The following is a 27,037-nucleotide window of genomic DNA, read 5'->3' as shown; positions in this document are numbered from 1 at the left end:
GTTTTGCATGACAACCTGTGTTGAGCGAGATTAGTATGTACAGACTCCGTCATTATTATTATCTAGTGTTTTAATCATGATGGATTCAAGCCCTAAATCGTTAATTTCGAGGCAGATTATCTGATTTCGTTATTGTGAAATAAAAGAACATTTTATAGTATTGGAAAATTCATTATTGTCACATTTTCCGGAAAATTAGATCATAAAGCGGAGTAATTTGATGTCCCATGAGACAAACTAGTGACAAAAATTAAAAGTTTTTGGATTAAATTACTTCGGAAAGCAATGCGCCTTTCCCAAGGCATTTAAAGTTGTGACGTCATTTCACATCAAGCTGACATGCTTCGTATGTACATGTTTATTTTGACGAAAGGCGTTAACTGAAAGCCGGAACGTTCATGACAATTTGATGAGATAATAATTTCTTAATTCATCAGTTAAGGTGAATAATTTGTAAATGATGTAATAAAAGTAATTAACTCAACTAATGCCGACTTCAGAGTTAGCATATTTTGTTTTGAAAAGGGCGTGGTGAGTCAAATCGTAGAATAAAATCCTCTTCCCTCGGATGCTTTCATAGTAATTTTGATTGACAGTGAATACTAAATAAAGTAATTCAAAACGCTGAAGATTTATTGTGTTATGCAATTTTATACATTGCAAATGTTTGCTATTTATAAAGTTGCAATAGCTATTAGTATAAAGTGTACTAGTATATTCCATTTATAATAACAATTTTTGAAACAACTGAAGATTTTTCCGACGAGGTCGGTATAGTTTCGCTTTTTACCCTTTTACCTTAAAGACGCTCCTCTATGGAAACGCAAGTCACATGATCGCAATTCTGTTTCCCGATTGGCGAAATACTAATAACTTAGTGGCGTTCGAAAAAAATGTATCGAAAATTGCGTTCCATGTTTTATTTTCTGAATGAAATGTAGAAAATTATAAGTAAAAAGAACGAAATGTTACCGCGTCGGCTATCTTTTTTTTTTAAAGATAGTACTTGTTTTACAATGACCTTTGTAAATACTGCAATAACTGATATAAAAACGGAAGGGCAAAAAGAAGATTGAACAACAAAAACAACACGAACATCGATTTGATATATTCAACGAGGCAATTAACTTATTAATAATCTCTATATAAAAAGCCTTAAAATGAAATATTTCGAAAGTTTAATGTCTTGTTGGAAGCTTGCTTCATTGTGGCCCCGTGCAGGTCCGGGTGTCAAAAGAATAGACCTGCAGCAGCGCTAAGCTTGTCGTAAAAGGCGACTAAATAGTGCTCAGAACCCTAGCCGGGGGCTAAGGCGCTCTGCCCACAGAGTAACTGGGATGTGTGCCCCAGGTGGTGGAATGGGGTACCCCTGGCGTGTAACATGCTGGGGTTGTCAAGCTATAATACGGAAAACCTGACCGCAAACCATAGTGGTGCAACGTGTTGGGAAAGATGCCACGTTCCTCGCACGTGAAAGAACCCTACTGTGGTATTCTCCGGAGTAGGAACCACAGGGCTCCGCCACAGGAGGCTAAATTGCCCGACCCTACCAACCTCTCCCTATTTTCAGTGGCAATCAAAATTTGTCGACCCCATTATGCTTGTGTCCCATCCCTTTTTCATTTCATCATTTCATGTTCATTTTATCATCAATTTCATGTTCATCGTCTGAATATAGCTGAAATATTGCTGCTCTGACGTTAAACCCCAACAAACAAACAAACAAACAAAGCTTCATTGTGTACTGTAAACATCTTATCAGCTAATTCATATGACCTCGCTAGATATAGTTCCAAATGTCTCTAAAAACCTTCAAGTAGATGACCTCATCAGATATAGTTCCAAATGTCTCTGAAAACCTTCAAGTAGAATCGGTTTAGTCGCAGCATTTTAAAGGTTGTATTTAAATCAGATTGAGACTTCTAACTCGGTCGAGTCCCTCGTGACATTTTGTAAAGTTTAAAAAGGATGCAGTTATTTCCACTAGGAAAGTTTTCCAATACCTTTTAATTTAAGAATAATTTGCAAAAGGGAAACAAAATCCCAACTTCAACTCCACAGAGTAATTTAATTTACATTTCTCTACAAGCAGACAAAATTTTGATTTTAAAATCAATTTATCAATAAAAAAGTATGACATTTCGTCGATTCTTTTTCTAGCAGCTCATAGTTTTTTTTACAATTTTAAGTTTATGATACCGACCATGCAAAGCTATCGATATGCATTCAGTCAAATACCTGGGATTCAAATACTAGGTGTTATTTTATATCAAATTGCACTAAATTGAATTGAACTGAATAACTACTTTGTCAATGGGCTGGGAAGGTCCACCGTGCATCCCCACTCGTCAAATTTCATGATGATTTTTAGGTACCTATATACCTCCCATGTATGAATGCAAGTGTCGCCTAAGAATATTCTCTGATTCTTATCTAGCATAGGCATACGTTTGAATCTAATCTAACTGGGTTATAAAGCCGAGATTTTTATGACTCAATCTTCTATCATCTACGCCTCACTGGGACATCAACAATGAAGAAAATCATCATGTATATGTTATCATCATATTCAGTCTTTCTCGTTATATTAGGCGTCGGCCATTTTATACAGACGTGGGGTTGGGGCTGGGGCTTGGATTATTACATTATTCCAAATTTGAGCCAAAAGAAAATTTTTTAAAGCCATGGACAGAAAAAATTTCCTCCCATATTTTACAATGTACATGTTCAAATAAAATGTTTTAACTCCGGCTGCTGCTGAAAAAATTCTAACTCAGCATAAAATCCTAGGCCCCAGCCCCTCCCCAGAAGAAAATGATCTTTTCCTGACACAGAAGAAAAATCCCACAATTAAGTATATTGGACATATCTGAGTACTACCTTGGATGGATGGAAACGAACTAAACTAGACTTTAAAAGTGCATGAGTCCTATCTGCAGACATCCAATAATTCTTCAATAAAACACGCAAATGGATGCAAAATCATCTTAAGTTGCAAGTTAAGCAACTCTTTAAGTCGCTATTTTTACACTCGTAATATCAGTACTGTACATTCGCAAATGATTTGCATACTTAAATATTACTACAACACCTTGTATTGCAGATCGGTCACGTACAATATAGAACCGTCAATTTTAGCTTCATACGAGGTCAAAATGTACCTCTTAAATACCACACGTATATATGTGTTCTACGTGTGCATTTTTCTACTTGTATGAGAACGAGAAATTTTTAAAGATGAAATGATCGGTTAGCATTGAACGTTCTGTAATGTAGCTGAGAAACTCCTAGTCTTCGAGTTGTTTTGATTGAGAAACATTCTGGTCATCATGGTTAAGTCCATACATATATCTACGCCAGGGTTTTTGGTGAAAGTGAGAAAAAATTGGGAATTATGTTTAGTAGAGCATTGTATTCGTCTATATGTTGAAAGCAACCCAAAATTTGTGGCATGGGATATTTGACGATTAGCGACTTTGAAGATTTATAATTATGAACTTGATCACTTTTAAAGCACCTATTACATAACAAAGCCAGTGGTTCTGTAGCCTAATATACAGGTATAAACATATGGAACTGTGTAAAGAACTCATTTTTTTTTAAAATTTTCCAGCCGTTTGATAGATTGTTTTAACTTAACTTTGTAGTCAAAATGATATTCACACACGTCTGTTTTAAGTTGTTATTGAAAGCAGTTAATGTAGTCAATCTTTGCAAACTTTGAAATTTCAGTTGTCTCCCCTGTCACAGGAAAAGCTGTTAATTCTTCAATGAAATGTAAATATGTAGTAAATTCTGATATGTTTGGAGCTGTAGTAATTATCATACTTGTTAATGTAACTACATGATATTTTCTGCGATTGATGTAGTTAACTTCATGGAATAATTTTTGTTCCTTCCTGATAGCTTCATTTACTAAAGTATAGGTAGATAACTGGACAATTGATATAGAGATCCAACTTTAAGTGAAATACTACGAAGTTTAATTTTCCGTAATTCATCAGGTAATGATCATATAATCAAAGTAAGAACTTTCTTCCCAGAAGTTAACTATTTTACTCGCTGTAAAATTGATAAAAATATACCCTTTTTCCCATTTTAATTCGATTTAAGCTGTCTCGAAATCCAAATTATCTTTTTTTGCATCTTTGGACCAATACTGTCGAATATACATGTATGTAGAGAAGTCCACCGACTTACATTACTGACGGAGTACTTTTGATTACCATATGCTTACTCTAATTTCAGCTGCTCGTGCAAGTTTGGTACCTCTCTCGAAATAGTACATTTCTTAAATTTTGACATACCCTGTGCAGACTTTTGCATACACATTAACCTTCAGAAGACCTCATGACTATTCAAATTACTATTTAAAAGATTTTAATTACTCCCTAATTTGTTGATATAATGCTCATGGTGTGTTTTCCACAAAATATTCTATACACATTTCAATGACCGCAGATGACCCCAACGATGGTCGTCTGCTTCCACCGCCTTTGACTTCCGATCAATCAGAAATTCAGCACCTAGCTATCGTCTATCAAAAAGAAGTCCATAGATCGCGACAAATAATCTTGTTAGTGTTAAGTGATGATACATAGTTCAGACAATTTCAATGATAATTTTCTAGAAAGACATGAAATAAAATCAATTATGGCCGTATGATTACAGTTGCTTTACAAATTGTCTTGAAGCAACAGCTGACCAGCATTGACTAGAACGACTTTGGAAACCACATCACGTCTCTTACTTTGAATAACATAAACATACGCATAACATCATAAACAATACGCTTTTACATAAAAAAAAAATGTACAAAGAAAAATGCTATTGTTTTATCATGTATTCGACCGGCAAAGTAGAATTATGTACTCTTGTCGTATGCATTTAAATATGATCGAAGAATGCATGTCGTAATTTAGCAAAACTTTTTTCACTGGATTGATATGAACTAAAACCAACAAAAAGTCTTCCATTTAGTACAATATTGTATAAAAATCAGGCAGTCTTAAACTTTTTCTTTCATCATGGATGAAATTTTCAAAGATCTCCAGAAACTAAATTAAAATACTAATTTAATATCTGGACACCTGTCTTCCCCGCTGACCTGTTCCTGTTATAGACTAGTGCTCTTCTACACCGGATGTGAAAAAAACACATAGCATGAGCTTTCGTTGTACTGTACTGATTTGCAAAAAGAGGTGGGGTTAAGTACTGGGCGTGACAGAAGTGTAAAGCTAGACCATATGCGCAGGAGACGAATGATTTAACATTAAGATTTGAATATTCTCATTAAGGCCCGCAAAACGTGAAACTCACAAAATGTAAAAATAATTTGCATTTCACATTCGATAGCGAACGAGACTCAGTATCTCCACAGATGCCGGATGCTATACATAACATACATGTAGACTGACTTGTTTGAACTGAACTTGTTGAAAATTCCATTCCCATTTCATAAAAACCTCATTCAGAGTTGTCAGTTGTTTCCGCAAAACCGCCATATATTTTTTCAATAGTCAGCATAAATTTCATTTTATCTAATGCACAGATTTGTAGTTAAAAGGATAATTTTGAAATTTAAGATACTAACAAGAATATCAAGTTTCATTTCTCAGATAAATCAAACATGTTATGTAACGATATGCTAGAGTAACTCCCCTTGGATTCGAATGTTGGATTCCAGATTTTATTTGTTTACAAATTTAAGTGCAGGCCGTGGTTTGGTCGGGGAGATTATGGTCATTACTGATTTTTTAAGGTTTTCCATCACCATATATGGGATGAAAATGGGATTTCTGGGATATTTGCATTTGTTTATAGAAATATGGGTATTTTGTCGGAATTTATTTTTACTTTTGTTATGTGTTAGTTTGTAGCTCATATATTTCTTGTACATAAAGATAATATGATGTTCCGGTAGTAGTCTGGATCAGGAAGAGGCTGCTGAATTGTGTCCATTGCAATGTTCTCTTTTTTACATTTGTTGCATAAACATATAGAAGTAGGACAGCAGCCATTCCATTTTATTTAAGAAAACTGCATGCAAGGCTAGATTAATCATTTTAGCCTGGAACTGTTGCGACAATTTCCGTTTTATCTGTTTATTTTTTTCTTAAATACATGCAAGACATAATAGGACCAATGATTGTCCTTGATTTTAACTTTTCCACAAGGTTGGATAATACAATCGGCTTTTTATTTTATTTTTGATTCTAGTCAAAATAAAATTCAAATGACAGCTATGTTATAGCAAAGACTTAAAATAAAAAGTTGTTAGAGAGACGACGGAGTCAGAAAAATGTGTCAGAGTCGGGTGACACTCCTTCCTGCAAGTTGTCGCTTCATGCTTTTGGTAACTATAGATAAAGCTTTGTCAAAGTTCTCTTCCTTAAATGGATGAAGATAAAGTCATTTCATGGGTTGATCCAGATATTTATAATAGGTTGATATCATTGGGAGGGGGGTCAAGGTTTCACTAATACTGCTCATATTTGACACGATATTGCCCATATTTGTAAAAATCAACAATGGGGGAGGGGGTATCAACCCGGATTCCCTTGCAGCTGTATCAGAGGTTAATCTAAAACTAGTCAATCAATCAATCAATCTCAAGCAACTTCAAATCGCAGATGCGTCTATAGTTTAACGTAAACACCTTTAAGTTTCCTGCTCTTTGGTCTCAACAATGTTGATAGTATCTTTTTTTCACAATTAACCACAGCCTGCAAGTCGATAGTTCCTGGATGATGTGAGATACAGTCACCACTCACATCCTTGATAAACAATGATAATGGAAACAAACGAGAGAAAAATCCAATTATTTGATCGGTGTATGATTTGCAACATTTACGATTACGTAACGGGTAACTTGTTGGATCGAGGATAACCGCGGAGAAGGAATTTTGTATCTGATATGAATTCGTTTCAGAATATGCTTAACCCCAATAATTGTATACGTCCCTGTATCCGATTCTGTTCTAATGCAGTTTACGCGTGGAACTCCATGTACCATCGTTGAATACCCCACTTCCCTCCCGGGTACTGCACGCTGTCGTATGCGAATGGCGTATCCTAACCCACTCTCGAGTACCGCAAGCCAACTCAAACTCTTTTGAACGCTAAAGTGTGCGAATTGCATACTCTACCCCGCTTACATTGCATCAAACTCTTTTGAACGCTTAAGTGTGCGAATTGCATACTCTACCCCGCTTACATTGCATCAAACTCTTTCGAACGCTTAAGTGTGCGAATTGCATACCCTACCCCGCTTACATTGCATCAGACTCTTCTGAACGCTTAATAAAAGGTTTTTTTTTACACTCTTTAAGTTGTTTGCAAGCTTCTGACTGGTATATAGTGTTCTTTCTGTGTGAGTGATTCCTAAGCAAGGGCATCTTAATCAAGCATATCAAACTACAATGGTATTAATAAAAAAGTAGCGAATTCAATATTCAAGTAAATAACATTAAACGTTTAAAATGCAGTTGGATTTTTTTTATAGGGTGATTAAAAATCAATAGGATTCCCAATACAGTAATGTCGTTATAATAGCAAGGAAATTGAGACTTGTGGACGAATGTAAGCGACCTTGAATGCTAGTGGTAATGAAGTTAATCATTAAAAATCTGTATTTAATTTACATGGTTCATTCTAATGCAACATTTGCTGAAACGAGGAATTCCATTGGACAGTACCAAAAATTTCAGGACGTCAATTCTACGTTTTTTAACGCATGCATAAATTCATTGTTAAAGATTTTTAAGTACTATTCTGTGTAAGAATCAGGCAATGAGTAACACATAATTTTCCCCCATTTTAGTCATTTTTCCCTAAAGTATATTCAGTACATCTAGAAAACAACCAAAAAGCTATTTAAGTTTATTCTGAAGCATCGATGACGTAGATACTTTTTGACTGCTTATATAAGAAAAGAGTGCAGGAAAATTTTCCCTACATTTTCCGTAGTTCATTTCAACTAAATTTGACCTATCAATATCTTTAAAGAGGCAAATTTTACAAACACTTGGATGGTTATTTCTGGTGGTTATAAGATATATAATTAATTGGGTAACACAATGAAATCTCTGTTTTTTCCTTCATGTGCCACATTTTATATACATTTTGCCCGATTTTTAGACGGAGAAGTTCTTTTATTTGACAGTTGCTACACGTCGCAAATAAACTCAAAGTCACCGTCAAATCGACGATTTTCAAACACAATACACACTGTTTGTACGAATTGTCCACGTGCATATACATTTTGAATTCCCTAAATACCATATTCTCCTAAAACCGGGATATTCAAACCAAGATATATGGCTCTGCGAACATACCAATAAAGTGTGACTGTATTTTTGCGACCATCTTAGATACATGTAATTGCACAATTATCTTGGTGCAAATACCGATGTATTGAAAATTGGCCGGTAGTGTTTATCAAAACATTCCTGAAAAACAAAGGACCCTGTATGTGGTCGCTGTCACGCGGCTTCTTTTAAGCATTTGCAGACGACTTATTGCACAATTATAGTACTTCCTATGCTTTTCCTTTCGAAGCACTAAACTCATTATGTTTTGGTGACATTCTTTCCAGAAAAAAGTTTTCCTCCAAAATCTTAAATGAACAGGGAGGAACATAATTGTGGGAAAATTTTGTCTAAAGGATACGACTTCAGACATTAAGAAAACACATTCCTAACACTAGTGCGGGTCGGAACTTATGATAATGAATTCGGTAGAAGCCAAGAAGCAATAAAATGATGAAAAATAATTCGTACAAGGTTGTTTGTTCATCTAAAACTGACCGGATTTTCATGTCTGAGAAGAAATGATTGATGACGGACATATTATTTCCGTCTGAACATATTTAATCCGGCGAAGAATTTTGATGAAGTGATATATGATATTTCGATTAAGACACAATTTTCACCACCTTTTATTACATATTTTTCTTCCTAATTCAAAAAGCTATGAACATTCGTCTGCTAGCACTAAATGACTTTACACGAGACGAAAGATAAATTCTAAAAGATATATAATAACTAATATCAGTTAATCAAGATTTTCATAATTTCCTTGCAGTTCCGATATTTCTAGAAAAGCAGAGCACGCTAACCTTTAATCTCTGTCAGTTTTCGCTATTTAGATGACGTATCATCGTTAAACAATTCTAGTTTCGGGAGTTTGATACATCACATCTATTCCAGAAAACTTGAGATAAAGGATACTACAGACTACAGACACTGTGAAGTCAGCCTCATGTCTTGACCTACTCTTAGAAATCGATGGTAATAGAATACTATTAACCAAACTATACGACAAATGCGATGACTTTTCATTCCGTATTGTCAACTTTCCTTTCATCTGTAGCAACATCCCTTCAGCAACTGCGTATCGCGCTAGATTTCTTACAATTAAGCTTCTGGAACATGGTTATTTTGTTACAAGATTGAAGTCGTCACTACAGAGGTTTTATGGTCGTCATTATGAACTCGTGGCTCGTTACGCTGTATCCGTCTGCATCATGAAAACTGATTTGTACAACGTGTCGTAGTTTTCCTTTATTCTTTCGTCTACCCTAGAAAAGCAGAGGACGCTTACCTTACCGGTGCACCTAGTCCATGCACTAGTTTTTAGTGACGACCGAGTAGTTCATTTACTGTTGTTACTTTGTATGTATTATTTTGGTTATGTTATATTCTTTGGTGTGTGTGTCTGTTTTCCATGTCAGGACTTTGTCCCTAGATTAAATTATTTTGATTACCGCTAGAGTCTTGGTTCCCTTGATTACTCTAACCTCACCGGTGCACTTGGTCCCAGTTTTCAATGGAGTCTGGGTTGCTTATTTACATTTTAGTTTCTTTGTTTGCATTATTATGGTTGTTTCATGTTCTTTGTTTTGTGTGTCTATTTTCCCTCTCTAGTTTTTATACTTGGAATATATTCTTTTTATTTGATTTCTGCTCGGATCTTGATCCTCTTGATAACTTTTCCAATGATGCACGTGCATCTGTTCTTTGAAGAAGCACATAATTCAGGCCGTTGTGCTCCTCAAACCATAATTTGGTAGAATATGGCCAGTCCTCACATAATACGTATGTTGTATTATTTGAGCAAGAACGTTAGAAACCTGGCTCAGTGTGTCGCACTAGTGAAAAGAGGGTCTTTTCGATCGACCACACGATTGATCTACATGTAATGCACGTAATGTCTGACATGGGACGTAAAACTACAATCAGCACCCAATTCTTTTGTCACCTATGTTCCAGTCCTAAAAATTGAACATTAAAGAAAAACTACGAAGGAGACATGCAACGTAGTGAAACAAATTTTCCCTAAGTCAGATACACAGATATCATACCGTTTTTAAGCCTAGTGTTATGTAGAAATTAGAGAAACGGATTTTTGGTCCTCGGAGAAGATAGTTAAAAACAAAGCGAACATGCTTTGATCGGTTCCTTATTTCCTACAAAATGGAAAAAGAAAAAAAGAAACATTAACATTGGTTCTTGAATTCGACCAGTGAATATACTTTATTGCAAATAAAATCAAGGAACTTTAAGCATAGAAATCACCCTAAAGTCTGCACGATTCTTAGGACGACTCATACTTAACTTTCTCGACCTACAAGTACATGTAAAATTGGTCAGTAGCGATACAAATATAATATTGATCATATCTTTTTCCTTGAATAAATCGACGTCAGTTTCAACTAGTTTCAACTGTAAGTTAACTAGACTGGTAAATTTACTCTCATGCCCTTACATAGTGTTTCTTGGCATGTTAATACTATCTCTGTAATAAATTTTCCCCGTTGAGAGATATTCGACGAGATACCATTTAGGAACCCAAGACCAATCCTTTTAAACATTAACCGAACATCAGAAGCAATCTCCAAATGCATTTATAAACTGTCTTCTGACTTTACTTCGTATCTCTCTCACAGCTAAAGCAATTAGGGATATCATTATAGAGACAAAGGGGTCTGGCTAACAGGTTTATGGACTAAACTGTTCATATAATACAGATCTACATGATAACTTATGGTTCTTTAGTAGATGGAAATGGTGTTAGAAGTTTTCTTGCCAGCATGTGATAGGAAATATAATATGAAGACTCTTCGGATACAGAAAATTAACCTACTTAAGGGCGGACCGGCTTACGCCCCTTTTAAAATGGAAAAGCATTTTTAAGTCTTAGGGAATGTGTTTTTCAAACAATTCTTGATTTTTCTTACTTTGCTCTTATGGCTTTGTGCTCTTTTTTTATATGATACCGGTTTTAGTTTTGATTGATATCGACCTCGTACAGTTTAGGAAAAGTCACAATAGAACAAGTATGGAGCAACCATTTCATTGTTATGGGGGATGGGGGTGAAGATGAAACTTTCTATCCGACCTCTTTTATATTGAGAAATTATTGGTCCCGTTTTTTCTTCGTTGCAAACAATTATATATACATTTATTCCTTATTTCTGTTATTTCAAGTTTCATCATAGCCCTGGCGCCCTTTTTTTAAAATATCACATGTTGGCTCTCTTATACACTTAAGTTTCAAAAGTTGGAGTGCATAACTGAATCGTCCTGTATTATACACTTCCAAATGTTGGAATATCGCAATACACGTACTCATATGATATACTAATAGTGCGCCTTGGGTCAATACAGGTGATCGAAACCCAATTCGACTTTACAAGGAATTTATTTAGTATTAGTATGAAAATACTCATTTTACGACACCTCTATTAACTAATGTGTTTATATGCTGTTTAAAGAATCATCTTTCAACTGTTGTTTTTTTTTTTGCGAAAATACTGGTATTTATAGAGAATTAACTAGTCTTAATATGAATTTCAGTTGTCTTTCATACATAATTTACTGGGCAGGTCTTAATATGGATTTTAATTACACTACCGGAAGTTGAAATTCTTTATAAAGGCAAATTAATGTCCATATCAAGACCAGCCAATTCTCTATAAAGACTGGTATTTTGGTGGTTCTTTTTAAACCTGCCAATTTCTATTGTATATTTGAGGAGGTAGACCTAGTGTAAGGGACACAACTCTTCAAAATCTTTGGAACGTTTGTATTCAGCATTTTACATCAATGTCATGTAAGCATCAAAGTAACTTAGATTAATTTTATTCTATGTCAAATGAGAGCTTGATAGCCTTTAGTGAAATTGAATATGATACAAACATATCAATGACTTCATGAGTTATGTCCCTTACCCTAGGTCTACCTCCTTAAACGCATTAGTTAATAATATATTTTACAGACACAGAAGTGTTTGGTATGATCTATGTTGTCTCGTGGTAGCGTGCTTGCTTCGAATGCAAGAGGTTGTAGGATCGATCCCATTTCAAAATTTTTAGAACAATGCAGGATCTTTTCAATTGACCATACTTTCTCCTCTTGATATGCATAAAATATCTGCCATAGGACGTAAAACCACCATCTAATCAATCAATCAACAAATCAATAGGAATAAACCAGCAATATATTTGTTTGTTACTGCTGTACATTATTTACATTTACTTTAAGAAATACAGTGAAACCTGTCTAAACCGAACCCTGAATAATCCGAACAACTGTCTACACCAGACACTTTTTAAGTCCCGTTTTGTATAAATTCAAATGCGTTTTGATCCTTGGTAAACCGAACACCTGTCTAAATCGAACCATTTTAAAGGTAGGAATGAGTTCGGTTTGAACAGGTTTTTTTTTATTGTATAATGTTAGAAAGGAGTTGGGGTTAGAAGGTTTTACTGTATTGGTATCATAGGCAATGTAGTTTGTCCTATAACGCACCAGTGCCCTCCGGACAATATATATATATATATATATATATATATATATATATATATATATATATATATATATGAATGAACTTATTTCCATTTATGGTAACAAAGAAGAACTGTTTAGACTGTTAGTGTAGCACATGAACCAGTACAAAAATCAATTTTAAAAGTGCGTGATACTAAATAAAATACTCGGAAAATTATATACCTGCAGCTAACTGGAACTTTCTGAAAAGTAACTGAGCAAAAAATTACAATACGGAATTAGATGCAGCAATAATTTTATCTTTCACGTGCAGATAGGTGACCTTTACGTATTAGATCAGAAAGATTACGTCACAAAGTCTGTTAAAGAAAAATCTCTCGCAGATATTTCTTCGAGTAAAAGAACAACTCGCCCTTAATTAATACCGATTGTCGAATTAGGAGAATTCAGAACATATCTTTCTCTTAGCAATTGATTGGTAGTTCAGTATGGTATATTTTTCTTCTACTCTGAAAGAAGGATGTGTGTTCTAGGCTAAACCACCAGAGACGTTTGGAACCATTTTGTGCCGATCAATGCTCAACAATTTATATCAATTTCTATATCTACGTATTCTAAAAACGTCAATATTTGAGAGTTTTTCAGTCGCTATACGGGGTGCAGGCAGGAAAACATTCCGCTTAAAGATTGATTAAGTGTTAAATGAAATGTTTTATGCAAATACCGAAAATCAATTTCAGTTTTCGTTCGATGGTTGTCTTATTTTGGATCAAAATAGTAAATATTGTTCAAATAAAGCTGACAATAAGTAATCTATTCTTCACGAAGCAGGGAATTCCAATAAGGTTTTGGCACGTATCAATGTACATAGTGGAATAGCTCTGGTATCGGCTCTTGCGTATATTTGCCAACTTGTGTGTGTCAATATTCCGATTCACAGGTAGCAATTAATTATTTCTCTGCCAATACACAAGATTATTTTTGTGCTCGCTGCACGTGTAAAACAATTGTTTTTTTACCTCGGAAATGCACGTGAAAGAGGATTAAACATGTCAAAGATCCAACAGAGAAGTAAGTAAAATTCAAATGTTCCCATGGAAACGTAACTATACTTTGGATTAAAAACGTTTTAAATGGATAAATTGGATGCAATTTCATTTTCAGTGGGCCAAGCTTTAAGAAAATTGAAGATACGGAGACCAGGAGCTAAAAATTCGGTTCGGATACAACGATCTCTAAGCACCCGTTCAAGAAAGCGGCTACACTCTTCAAACTCAGCTAATTCAGGTAGGCATGTTATTTTTATCATTATGTTTTGATATTTATAACTTATCTAACAGCAAATCTACTACTAACACCAGATGAGAACAAACGGCTTCGAAGGTCGCGACTGCGAGATGTAAATTAATGCACTAATTACTAATTTCTTGCTTGATAGGGAGTGCTTTGAATAATTAAATAAATCATTAAACCAAATGAAGCCATGTTATTTTCTCCGTTTCACCTTGAATGATAAATTTTCAATTTTGCCATATTTAATTCACAAAAATTGATCGATTAACTTAACGGCTTTGAGACTGTATTCCATTTAAATTTTGGTATTGGCTATAAATATAGAGTTCTATAACATTTATCTTGACGCACAAACCAAGGGCTTTTAAACACATTTCATCTATATTTCCTATTGTAGTCATCCAACCCTTTTAAAAAATATTCATCTGAGAAAGTTTAATGCGTCAGCCTTATAACTGCAAATTATCATCTTCATACAAAGAGGAAGAAAAATGTTTACATTGAACGGTTACATCATATCCGATCGATATCCGTTATTTTATTCTCGGAAGCCTGTGAAAAGAAGCCGCTTTCTGGTTTCTGGCGTATAAAGCAGTTATCTGATATTGCATTAATTGGCTTTTTTAAAAAGTTTATTTCAGTACCTAACGTTTTTGACTTGAGTGGCTATGGAGACAAAACCCAATGGACAATATCCAAAATAAAACATATGCCCTTAAATGTTTCAATACTTCGGATATGTGAGCCATTTGAACACCATGTGATGAATATATCACAACAGATTCTCACGGTTGTAAATGGAGAACAGTCATGTTTAAATCATTGTCCCAAATTTGTGGTAAATTTGCCGTTTTTTTTTATAAGGGATTAACCACATGTAGAAAATTAAGCAGAATTATTTGTTTTTTTATGTGTCAATTACTGATTTGAAAGCGTAAAACACCTTTTATACATTCCTTAGTCTTGAGTAATACGTTCCATGAAAATGACCGTTCCCGCTTAATGAGCCTTTTAGGTCTCAGTATTGCATTAGTATTCCCAAAGACTTCTAAAGTGCAGTGCATATTTTTAGAATTCAAAAAGAAATATGTTAATTGATTCAATAACACTTTCACTTACGCAGCATTTCTAAGTAGATGTGAAAAAAATTATTTCCAGCAATAAAAGAAGGATGAGTCCACCAATATTGGACAGAAAAGTAGTCTTGAACTATAAATAGCCAGTGCCAACCCGTTTTAGAGGAATATTTTTGTGATATAATGTTAAATTTTCATAACAAAATGTCTGTCATCTTGTAGTTTTATGTTTGCTTTATTTAATAAGTCATTTTTCTTATCTTTTGACAAAACATTAGATTGTAAAGAGGAAAAAAGAAAATGCACTATATTTTTATACCCTCCAATGCTTTGACGTACACCCGCTCAGGGATATGCAATACAAGACTGGTACCTTTACAAAGAAAGGTAGCAAAAAAATATGCAGGTACTAGAAAGAGTTTGAACAGATGCGCCCTCTCGTTTAACAAAATTTGGTTCAGTTCCAATGCTATGTTTAAGAAAAAAAAACTTCGTGGAACACCTATAGGGTTTCTATGTTTATTTGCGCGCCTTTACATTTGGAAAAAAAAACCTCATAAAATCCTGAACTCCTGGTAATCTCTGATTTGGATTAAGGTTATTCGCTTGTGCAGGTACGATAACACAATTAATTAAACGAATATAGTTCCAACTTTGGTAGTAGGTACCTTCCACATTTTTTCATATTTTTACTGGAAACTTATTTGCTGAAGATTTGCCTCTAATTGGTTGAAAATAGGTTAAAATTACATGATTTTTTTTCATTAATCAATTCTGACTAAAAGTTGTGATTTGGTTCAGTGGAAGAAGGTTAAAATTTAGGACTTTTAACTCAGTTCATTTGTCATGTTTACCCCATCTCCAAATTATATGTATTAATTTCAGAAAATGATGGTAAAATTTTCTACAATTTATATATAAAATTCTATTTGTACATATCTTTAGGCCAGAGAAGTTTTATTCAGTTTGCGCCGGTGGAATTTTTTTAATCTGCTCAAATGTGTATATTGAAATGCATTTGAAAATTAATTGCGGTCTCGTGCCTGCATTTAATTTGTACGTATCACAATATCCGGTCGTTTTTCATGAATTACAATTATGCTTTAGAAAGCGCCGTCTTTTTTGTTATTAATTACTCTTTGTGTTGAGAATTTTGTACAGTGCTAAAAACTTTCATGGCTACTGTCTGCCTCCTATCCTTGGTAAACGGATTCCAATTTTTACATTTGTACATGCGCAATATTACATGTACACTAATCTTACGACTCGAGTTCTAATTTTTGTTTTGCATTTCATTAAAATCACGCCAGTCTGAGATTTGATAGGTTTTTTTTATATCTATTTCACAAATCTTTGCTTGTTCTATTTAATTACTATTCCATCATAAACTTCTTTGGCAAATTACTTCAAAGAAAATTCCCGTTTTTTAATTGTTTCATGATCTTAAACAACTCTGACATTATTGCACAAACCATAAACACTAGCATTCCAAAGAATGTTTTATTTCTAAGAAAATGAGTTACAGTGAAACATATCTGAATGGAACCCCCCTCCCCGGAAAACTGTCTAAATCAGACACTATTTGAAGTCCCTTGAATTTGAATGGGTTTTGATCCTAGGTAAACCGAACACCTGTCTAAACTAAACAAATTTTAAAGGTAGGAAATAGTTCGATTTAGACAGGTTTTACTGTACCATGTCACACATTTAATTGTTTTAATAAACCGGTATATAATTTTGTATTTGTCGTCCAGTGAAGCATGATTTGTCGCAGTACTCTGCGGTTTCTTGAAATGTTTTAACTAAGTAATGAATTTTTGCTTGCATACTTATTTTTGTCGTTTTACTGATTACTGTTTACAAGTAATATACTTGTAGTTAACTTTAGGGACAGAATAGGACTTCCCCTTGATTAATTAAATGAACAATACCTAAAGAAATATTTTGTGTACATGTCCATGCAGATGTGGTTCAAAGAGGTGCTAACTTTCTTATCTTTTCATAGATATTATTATCTAAATAAGGGTAACAACAAAATTACCGAACACTAATTCTAGAATCCATTATTAACTCATTCAAGTCCAAAATTAACCTGATAAATCAGATATTACTAACATTTTAAATCTTTTTGTCTAGTGTCCAGTGAACTACTCTATCATGTAATTAAGGAATAGAAAAAGCCCCATCGTGTATCCCATATAAAAATAGTAAATACATTCAGAAATCACCAAAAAGTAGTTTGTTTAATCTTGGGAAGACCAACTCTTTCCTTCGGCGTCTATGTTTCACTCGCTGTAACAAAGATAAATACACAAACATCAGTATTTTAAATCGAACAAAGAGTAAACATGGGAACCATAATTCTGGCGGAAATAAAACGAATGTAATCCTGGAACAAAGACCAGACATGGAAAACAGACATACACAACAAAGAACATACAAAACCAAAATAATTAACGTACGTTTTGATCGGATTTGTATTTCAATGATTGGAGAGAGTAATCAAGGAAACCAAGGTCATAGCGGTAATCAAAAGAAAGCAATCCAGGGACAAAGACCCGACACGGAAAACATACATACACAACAAAGAACATAAAGTAACTAAAATCATACATACAAAGTTACAACAGCAAATGAGCAACTCGGACTCCACTAAAAACTGGGAGCATGGACCAGGTGCACCGGTAGGGTAAGCGTCCTCTGCTTTTCTAGAAACACCCGCCGAGTTGCTCATGAAAAGTCCGGGGTAGACAAACGAGGAAAGGAAAACTATGACCCATTGAATAAATCAGTTTTCATTTGAGCAGATTAAAAAATTCCACCGGAGCAAACTGAATAAAACTTCTCTGACCTAAAGATATGTACAAATAGAATTTTATATATAAATTGTAGAAAATTTTACCATCATTTTCTGAAATTAATACATACAACCCGGAGATGGGGTAAACATGACAAATGAACCGAGTTTTAAGTCCTAAATTTTAACCTTCTTCCACTGAACCAAATCACAACTTTTAGTCAGAATTGAATAATGAAAACAAATCCCATGTAATTTAATCTATTTTCTACCAATTAGAGGCAAAACTTCAGCAAATAAGTTTCCAGTAAAATGTGAAAAAATGTGGAAGGTACCTACTACCAAAGTTGGAACTATACAACGAAAACCAAGGGAAATTAATTGTGTTCTCGTACCAGCATGCGTGCGTGTCACCTATATCACAGTACTTTTAAGTTAGTTGTACAAATGGTATAGCCCTTTGTTGTTCTATATTCCTGATACCAGACGTGTATTATTCTTTTGATTTTTGACATGAAAGTAAAGTTGAAAGTCCATGAGACAAATGGAATTTGATAAAATCGAAAAAGATTGAAAACATTGATTTCAACGTGGATTTCAGTGAAATGCCTGAATCTGCAAACACCAGTATTGTTTAATACAAAGGCGACAAACATATAAACTGATTGTGATATTCCGTTCTCTGTAGTAAGGGGTTATAAATCGCTGGAATGAACAATAGATAAAGACATTTCGAGTTTATTTATATATTTATTTATATCATTTTGAAATGTTTCATTCGCAGTATATCAAGACCAGCGATGATTTAAACATACATGTTGACTGAGAATGGCTTATGTTTCAAATAGCAATGGAAGGAAAATTGTTTACGAACAGAAGGACAAATTTTGCCTTTAACTATTAAGCATGTGCAATAGGCGCATACTAAAAAAATAAATACAACATTAATAATAATAATAATAATAATAATGATGATAATAATTTGCCCTCTTTGATCAACCAATCGTAAGATTTAGCATAATTTATGTCCGCTTGAATAAGGAAAATAGACAGTACAGCAACATATTTTTTACTGCCTACAGCATACATAGTTGAGAGGATTTTTTGGAAGTATAAGATATCGTCAATATCTTACATTTCATGTATGAATTACCGTAATGAAAAACTAATTGGGTACAAAACATTTATTGGCAAATTTATTGGTTAAGATTAAACACCATCTGTTCCTAACGATTGTAACGTCATAAGTACATTTTTTGCCAAGTTAAATGCATTTACTACATATTGTTTTCTTAACTTGATCATGCTTAATTCTCGATGAAATAATCTATATTTGTCTTCATAGTTAAAATAGGTTATTACGTCCGTGTCTTACGAATCGAACACTTGTTCTGAATGTTTTCAAAGTAACCCACTTGTGTTTTGTTTCTCTGCTGGAAGTGCTATTTGCAATTTAAGTTTGTTCTGACAGTATATGTAAATTAAAACAAAATTATGATGCATCAAGAGTTAAAATTCGTGATTCAATCTTGGGCTAGCTGTTTATAGGCAATTACGTTTGACTGCTTAAAACACCCCTCCCTACAAAAAGAATCAAACAAAGACAACTAAAGCAAGAAAAGTAAAACAAAAAAAGCAAAAACAAAAACAAAAAAAAAACCAAACAAACAAACAAAAAAACAAACAAAACACAAAAAAAAAAAACAAAACAAAAAAACAAAAACAGATGGCTTTCTTCAAACGAGTTGTTGATATTATTTTTACTTCATTCCAACTTTCTTGTGTTCTATTTTTCTTGTTTTTATGTTAGTGGCAAAACTTATAACTTAAGTTTCATTGATGAATGACGTAATCTTTGGTATGACATCATCCATTTATCGGCTCACGAAAGCTTCTCGTTTGGTCGAGAAGTATTAAAACAAGAATGAGAATTCAGGCGTCTTACCAAACACTTCTTACATCATTATTCACGTAAGCATTTATGACATTGGCAGAAATTTCGGTTATGAGATAAATGAGAATGATATTATGAAACGATGGTTATATCGACCATCCTCCAAACAGACAACTCCCAATTCTCTAATAGAAACGGCAGCTATCTCAACTCATCTTTAGGGAGTCATTACCGATAATAAAGCAAACTTTCCGATTCCACAATCATGGCCTAGATTTCATCCATCACGCAATCGACTGTATATATATTAAAAAGAAGTGGTTCGAAAATGCATGAGTAATAAATGACATTAGCAACTCAACGTTACGGTAGCACGTGTTAGCACCAACAATAAATTATGTCTTCATTCAAATTCTGCAATAGAAAGCAAAACATGCTGTTACATTGCGACTAACAATACAAAAAAAAAGCTTAGCTGTTACCATCAAAAAGCAGAGTTCACACTTTGAAAGCTGAAAACCTTAAAAGAAACTATCGTCAAAGCATATTAAATCTTGTATGTTAACACAGCCCCTAAACTCCGAAAAAACCTTGTTTCTATTTCAAATTAAAACTTACGTACCCCACAAAATCCTCTTAAACAAACATCGCGCATTTTACCCTTTATCTATAAGCATTTTCCCTTGTGTTTACACGACGATCGACCCATCTTTGTTTCATATAGTGCTGTAATTGTTTTCTTATCACACCCGCTGTTTCTGATTATTACATTACAATACATTAATTAATACATTATCATATTAATCTTTACCAGTACATCATATTCGCAATTTGTTACAAGGTACACCACTGGTAACATATAACAATTAATTCAATGTGAAGTTCCTTAAATTGAAATGTGTTAATAATGTGAATCCACTGAGGAAAACTACGATATTACAGTTGAAAATGTCTTAGCAACCACCGGTATTCAGCACTGTATTTTAAGATCGATTTAAAACATCTCTATCTAGTGTATTCTATGTAAAATTAACCTCTATATAAAGAACACCTGTCTGATGTGACCAAGATTTGGCTTTTCGATTGAATGTTACTATAGAAATGTTAGGAGGCTTACCCTACCGGTCTATGATTCGAATATGTTCTTTGATTTCTACTCGAATCTTGGTTCCCTTGATTACGCTTAGACTGAATGTATTTCCAAATTTGAAGTTTAAGGAGGTAGACCTAGGGTAAGGGACATAACTCATGAAATCAGTGATATGTTTGTATCATTTTCATTTTCACCAGAGCCTCTCAAGTTTTCCATTGAAGCAGAATAAAATGAATTAGATGCTTACATAAGATTGATGATGTTAAATGCTGAATACAAACCTTCCAATGATTTTTAAGAGTTGTGCCCCCTACCCTAGGTCTACCTCCTTAACTGACCGTAATAGATATCGGCCAAAAAAAATACGGAAACATCAATAATGGGACAATTCAGATGGATCCAAATCAAAGAACATGGCCTAAACACGAAAACAGGAATGATCTAAACACGATCTACAAAAAACAAAGGGAACCGAATAAAAACTGAAGATAGCTAAATAAAAACGTAACACACAAAACTACAACAGTTGCACTAAAAAATTCCACAAAATACCGGAAGTGACATCGGGTGTTCCGGCATATCCTGCTCCACCAGCAGCACCACCCAAAATAGATTTATGGATACATTTATACTTTTTTTAATACGCAATAAAATGAAAGTTATATAGACATTACGTGAAAATACTTATGAAAAAGTAAATTGGGAAATCCATCATCCTAAAAAAAAACAATGCTTATGATATTGCTTCAAACAAGAAAATACCCTCTAATGATGTTATGCATTATCTCTAAATGATTGTAAAATTCTTTTTGTAAGAGAAAAGGAAAGAAATCGGTTAATTTGTAGGCATATAAAATAAAATTATAATCCCCGATTATAAATACGATATTTATTTACGTCACCATGTAGGCCAAAAAAATAAACACAAATCAAACCAGAAAAACGAGGTAATATTGAAACCTAGATGTACTCGAGATTTTGTATCCATGTACTGCACCATCTAATGTGTGCAATACAAGGAATGAAGCCTTAGTGCTTAAGGGGTTTAGAATGTTTAAGTACTTCTCCGTCTAAGAATCAGGCAAAATGGGTATAAGGTGTTGCACATGAAGAAAAAAAAAACGCAGAGATTGTATTGCATTAACCAAGTATTTATACATGATAACCTCCAGAAATGAACATCAGAGTGTTTCTAAAATTTGCCTTTTTAAAATATTGATAGGTCAAATTTGGTTAAAATGCACCACAGAAAAATGGCAGGAAAATTTTTCCGTACTTTTCCCTTATATGGGCAGTCAAAAATATCTACGTCACAGATGCTTCAAGATAAATTTAAAAAGCTTTTCAATTGTTTTCTGAATGTATTTCAGGCCAAAAAGACCAAAATGAGGAATATGATGTGGCACCCATTGCCCAATTCTTACACAAAATGGTATTTAACACTGTAAATTTTGATAAGTAATACGATATAATTCGGTGGCAGGCAAGTCTAACTACTGGGTTTGTTAAAACCTTTGGTCCACCAGAAATGGAATCGACCCAGTTGTTATTACATACAAAAATGACAATTGTATAAATTTCGGAAATGGAAACGATTGATAGAGAAGTTCCACAGGTGGAAATATGTAGTCAAATTTGAAATAAATTTCTCATTGAAATTTCAACCACGAGGATTTTGTGTACAAATTCAAAATATAAAATAGCTATAGGTGAAAATGAAAACTATGTGAAAATTAAACCAAATGGAAATGTATACGAAGTGAAATGTGAACGAAGGGCTCGTAAGTGTACGTGTTTGAAAGAATCAGGCAAAATGGGAAAAATCAAAAACATGCATGTCAAAACCCCACGGATCTGACAATGTAATATCGATCACTCAAGGATACTTTCTCTAAAAGACCATTATTTGATCTCTGCATCACTAGCATTGCTCTGAAATTTTTCAATAGAATTTAAAAAAAATGAGGTTTTTGACAGAGTTCTCTGCCCTTGGAATGTTCACGTTCAGTGCATTTCAATGGAATTATTACTCATTTTGCCAAAATGATATGGACAAGCTTGTCTATTTTCCTTGATGCTGTTGGTGCGAATAGTCTAATTACACTATCAAAATGATGTTTTTTCATACCATGTTTCACCATTGTCTGATTCTTACAGAAACTGACACTTAAAAACCGGATTTAGTGACTTGTTCAGTTGCAATACTAGACCGAATGTCTGGAATAGTCTTTACCACTCCATTTTAACTGTAAAATACCAGCTTAAAATGTTATCAAATTGCAGAGCAGTGCATTTAATTATGATATTAAGAGATTGTTTAAACATGTGGAGAGCAGGCAGACCCTGTGCTATGGTTGGCAACATCGTGAATTTTACCCCACCACTTTTTTTTATAAATAGAGATACATGAGTTTATGATCTCTTATGAATGAAAACTTTTTAAAACAAAATTTGGCAAGTGCCACCTACTGCCTTTGTATTTCATGAACACTTAATGCGTGTATCAAAGTAAAAGTCATCAAATAAGAACAAAACTAAGTCCCTAGTCCAATCTTCCAAGATTGAAGCATTTTATCTCGATTTCAATTTGTGTTTTACTCTTTGGCTTTAGTACAAAATACTTCTGTCATATTTTAAATTACCTTTGTTTCCGGATTTCTATACTGTATAATCAATGCGTTACTCTTGTCGGTTTTTCCTCACTTTCCTTTCGGCATCCTGGATCAATACATTCTTGAATCTTGCTGGAACCGTATCTGTAAAGTATTGATGTTACACCAACATTTTCATTTCTCCTCGCACTATAGATTAGACGTCAAACCTCCTATGACGTTAAATGCATCAGAAATGTCAACTCTTATCTCCGAACAACTGGAATGCATAAATGTGAAAAGACATTTATCTGTGAAATTTTACAGTCGATGTCAGGTCTGTTTAGAAGCATAATTGTCTAGAAACCCGTTAATTCAAAAAAAGGTATTGAATATGAAATGGACAGAGATGGGGTGAAACCGACCACAGTATCGATCGAAGAAAAAAAAAAATAACAACAGACTTCCTGTTCCGATCCCATGTGACTTAGGTTATCACTTCACATGTTCCTTTAATGTCCAAACATCCAATACTCGTAAAACTATATGATTTCTGTATTGTTTATCTCAGAATTGTTTTAGCTGGAATTTTTTATCTCTAAATCTCTGCTAATTATCTAATATTCTTAATTCATTGATCAGCAGAAAAAAAATGAAAGCGTCTATCACTTTTTTATGAATTGTTACCTGGTTTTTCGTCAAGTGATTGAAGATGGAATTTTTCACAATATTTGACAATTACTAGCTAACATGATAAAGTTTTTACAAAAAAGATACTAATGAAAAACGTGCTGTCAATTACATTCTCGTTTCGTTTCGTTTCGTTTACCAAGAAACCACAGGAGCCACTAAAGAATTCTTTTGCATTGAATTGGTCATGATTAAAGAGAGATTCCCAATAGTGAAAATCTTTCTTAGAGCGCGGGAAGCAAGACATTATCTTGATTTATTGTGAATACCGATGACACATTTATTTACTAAGTCTGCTTGGAAAACATTTTAACCAATAGCAAAGCTATCTTAAGTCATATTTTATCCAGTACCTGAAAAAATATGATTCCATTTCATTTATACCTTGTCATTATTAATGTTGGTTATTTTTAAGTTATGATTATATACGGACCAATTAACGCGGTGCGTGTGCATACGGTAAGAGAAAAGAATATGCAGGACAATGTAAAAATACGATGTAGTTTATTTTTGTGGTAAACTCAATAATGTTAATTTTTAATTGAGTACTAGGTTTAGCTGTTTTCGAGAAATTGCCAAACCACGATTTCAGAATTTCAACCAAGTGTAAAATATTCATTGAAAACTTAGTAAAGAAATTCACGGATCTCAGGGGAATTAATAAAATTTTAAAGAACCACAAAAACGATAATCACGAATAGAAGTACATTGTACTATTTCAGTAATTAAAGATATCTTCTATAATATCATTAATATCATACCCATGAAAACAATTTGGCAGTTATTTTATTCTTACATTTCAATGTAATTGTTTCAATTTTTTCAGAAATTTTAAATACTTAAATTCAATCGGTAAACGGTTTGCTTTTGTCCTGTTCTTTTGTTACGATTCATTTTTAAGTAACAGTCTTTGTACGAATCAAATTCTGTAATATGTGATACGCCTAAAAAGGCGACACATTCTTATATTTGTTATAAAGTTATTTTGTAGGTCTATATGATGAAAAGTATTATCATTCATTTCAATCTGTCTGCTGTTATAAAATAATCCACATCGAAAATCCAATAGTTTCTATTGTATTTTAGTGTCATCTACAGAGTTATCTCCCTTAATTTTGAATTCTACAGTACATTCTATATAATTTTTATCTCCTAAGAGCACAGGTTATATGAAAAGCCACATGTTAATTTCTGTTAACTATAACGTATGAAACAAAATATCAAAAATAAGAATATGTAGGCTTTACAACCATGAATCACATTTTGCATGATTCTTACCCGGAGAACTAGTTAATTTCTTGTTGTGGTCTCCTTTTGTTTTCAACATTTCTGGATTGTTATTTTACCACTGACAGGCTCATCGTTTAATCAAATGTATATTTTAAATGCTATTAGTCGCGACATTCTACTGGCACCAAGGGAATTATTCTAACAACTCTTTTAACAACCCTTAAAAGGACTAAACCATATAGGCTATGATATGTGGGCTGAGGAATAGGGATAAATTAGTCCTTGAAAAAAGGTAAACCTTCTAAGCAATGGTGTTCTGGGATGTGGAATATGGATAAAACAGTACTCAAATGAAGGTAAACCTTCAAAACAATGGTGTCCAGGGATGTTAAATAGTGATGAAACAGTCCTTAAATAATGGTAAACATTCTAAGCAATGGTGTTTTGGGCTGAGAAATAGGGATAAAACATTTCTTAAAGTGCTAAAACTTCTAAGCAATGGGATCTTGGGATGTGGAATAGAGGTAAAAAAAAGCACTTAAAAAGGTAAACTCTCACAGCTAGGGTGTGCTAGACTGAGGAATAAAGATAAAACAGCTTTTAAAAATGTAAACCCTGTACGCAATGTTGTCCCTAGATTTGGAAAAGGGATAAAACAGTCCTGAAATAGAGGTGAACCTTCTTAGTAGTGGGGTCCTGGAATGTGGATAGATAAAAAAACAGTCCTTAAATGGATGTAAACCTTTTATTCAATTGTGTCCTGGACGTAGAATAGGTATAAAACAGTCCTTATACATTGCAATTGGACAGTAGGGGATGGAGGATGTTTTTTGGCAATGAGGATAGATTGAGGAAAGTGAACTCTCTATGTATGGTTAAGATTGGAAGTGAAAATCTTTCATAACTTTACCTGTGTAATTTTCTTACTATCTCTTATGTATGATTTGGGTACTCGCAGTTTAGATGTATTTATACTATGGTTGGTATTGAATATTATACTGGATGATAATAATGTATAGCAATCGTTTTTTAATGATTAAACCATCTCTGTAGAAAAGAAACCCTTGTTTACGGTATTCAACTTTGTTTAGCTTGCTTTGTTTAAAAGTCTTTTACAACGACTTTAAGCATCTGTTTTATTTCATGATGTGGCCTTGATTGGTCATCAGTTTATTTGTTCTCTGTTATATTCAATTACAAATATTTTGACTGTAGAAATAAGCTCGTATAAGTAAATGCAGTCTTTTATATAAAATATAACCTCTGTTTTCGTAGATCTAAGTGGTGTTTTTTTTAAATTAAACTTTTTTTAAATATAATTCCTACCATGTGTATGCACATCAAGTATCCACATGGAAGTTTCGAGACTGTTTTTACTTTTTATATATCTTTTTAATTTACTATTTTGTTTGTCACTTATAATTGTCCATGTCATTTTTGGAAGTGATTTTTAATCACAGCTTCACGTTTGCATTGTGTTTTATTCTCTTTCTTTATTTCAAATACTATTTTTTTTCAAATTTGTCTTTAAATTTTTGACGTGTATCATTACTTGTGCTTCTCGGTCTATTTCCCAGTAAAT

General features: G+C 33.6%; 1 protein-coding gene across 2 annotated transcripts in view; it reads left to right on the top strand.

Annotated features, from left to right (window-relative positions):
* The window catches only part of LOC148620816 (Kv channel-interacting protein 4-like), a 160,082-nt gene that overhangs the window by 15,738 nt on the left and 117,307 nt on the right, over positions 1 to 27,037 (top strand). The window contains exons 1-2 of one of the 2 annotated variants that reach the window (XM_088574638.1): positions 13,177 to 13,862; positions 13,956 to 14,078. In XM_088574638.1, the coding sequence (XP_088430764.1) occupies positions 13,841 to 13,862; positions 13,956 to 14,078 (145 nt within the window). In that variant the 5' untranslated portion in view covers positions 13,177 to 13,840. Of the gene's footprint in view, positions 1 to 13,176; positions 13,863 to 13,955; positions 14,079 to 27,037 lie in introns of those variants that run through there. The other variant, XM_088574642.1, reaches the window with a different exon arrangement.

The sequence above is a fragment of the Perna viridis genome, chromosome 3 (assembly GCF_037379345.1).
Source record: "Perna viridis isolate PV_CMFRI_1.1 ecotype Kerala chromosome 3, ASM3737934v1, whole genome shotgun sequence".
NCBI lineage: Eukaryota > Metazoa > Mollusca > Bivalvia > Mytilida > Mytilidae > Perna > Perna viridis.
Note: the sequence above shows the minus strand (reverse complement) of the source record. Positions and strands in the feature narration are given on the sequence as shown.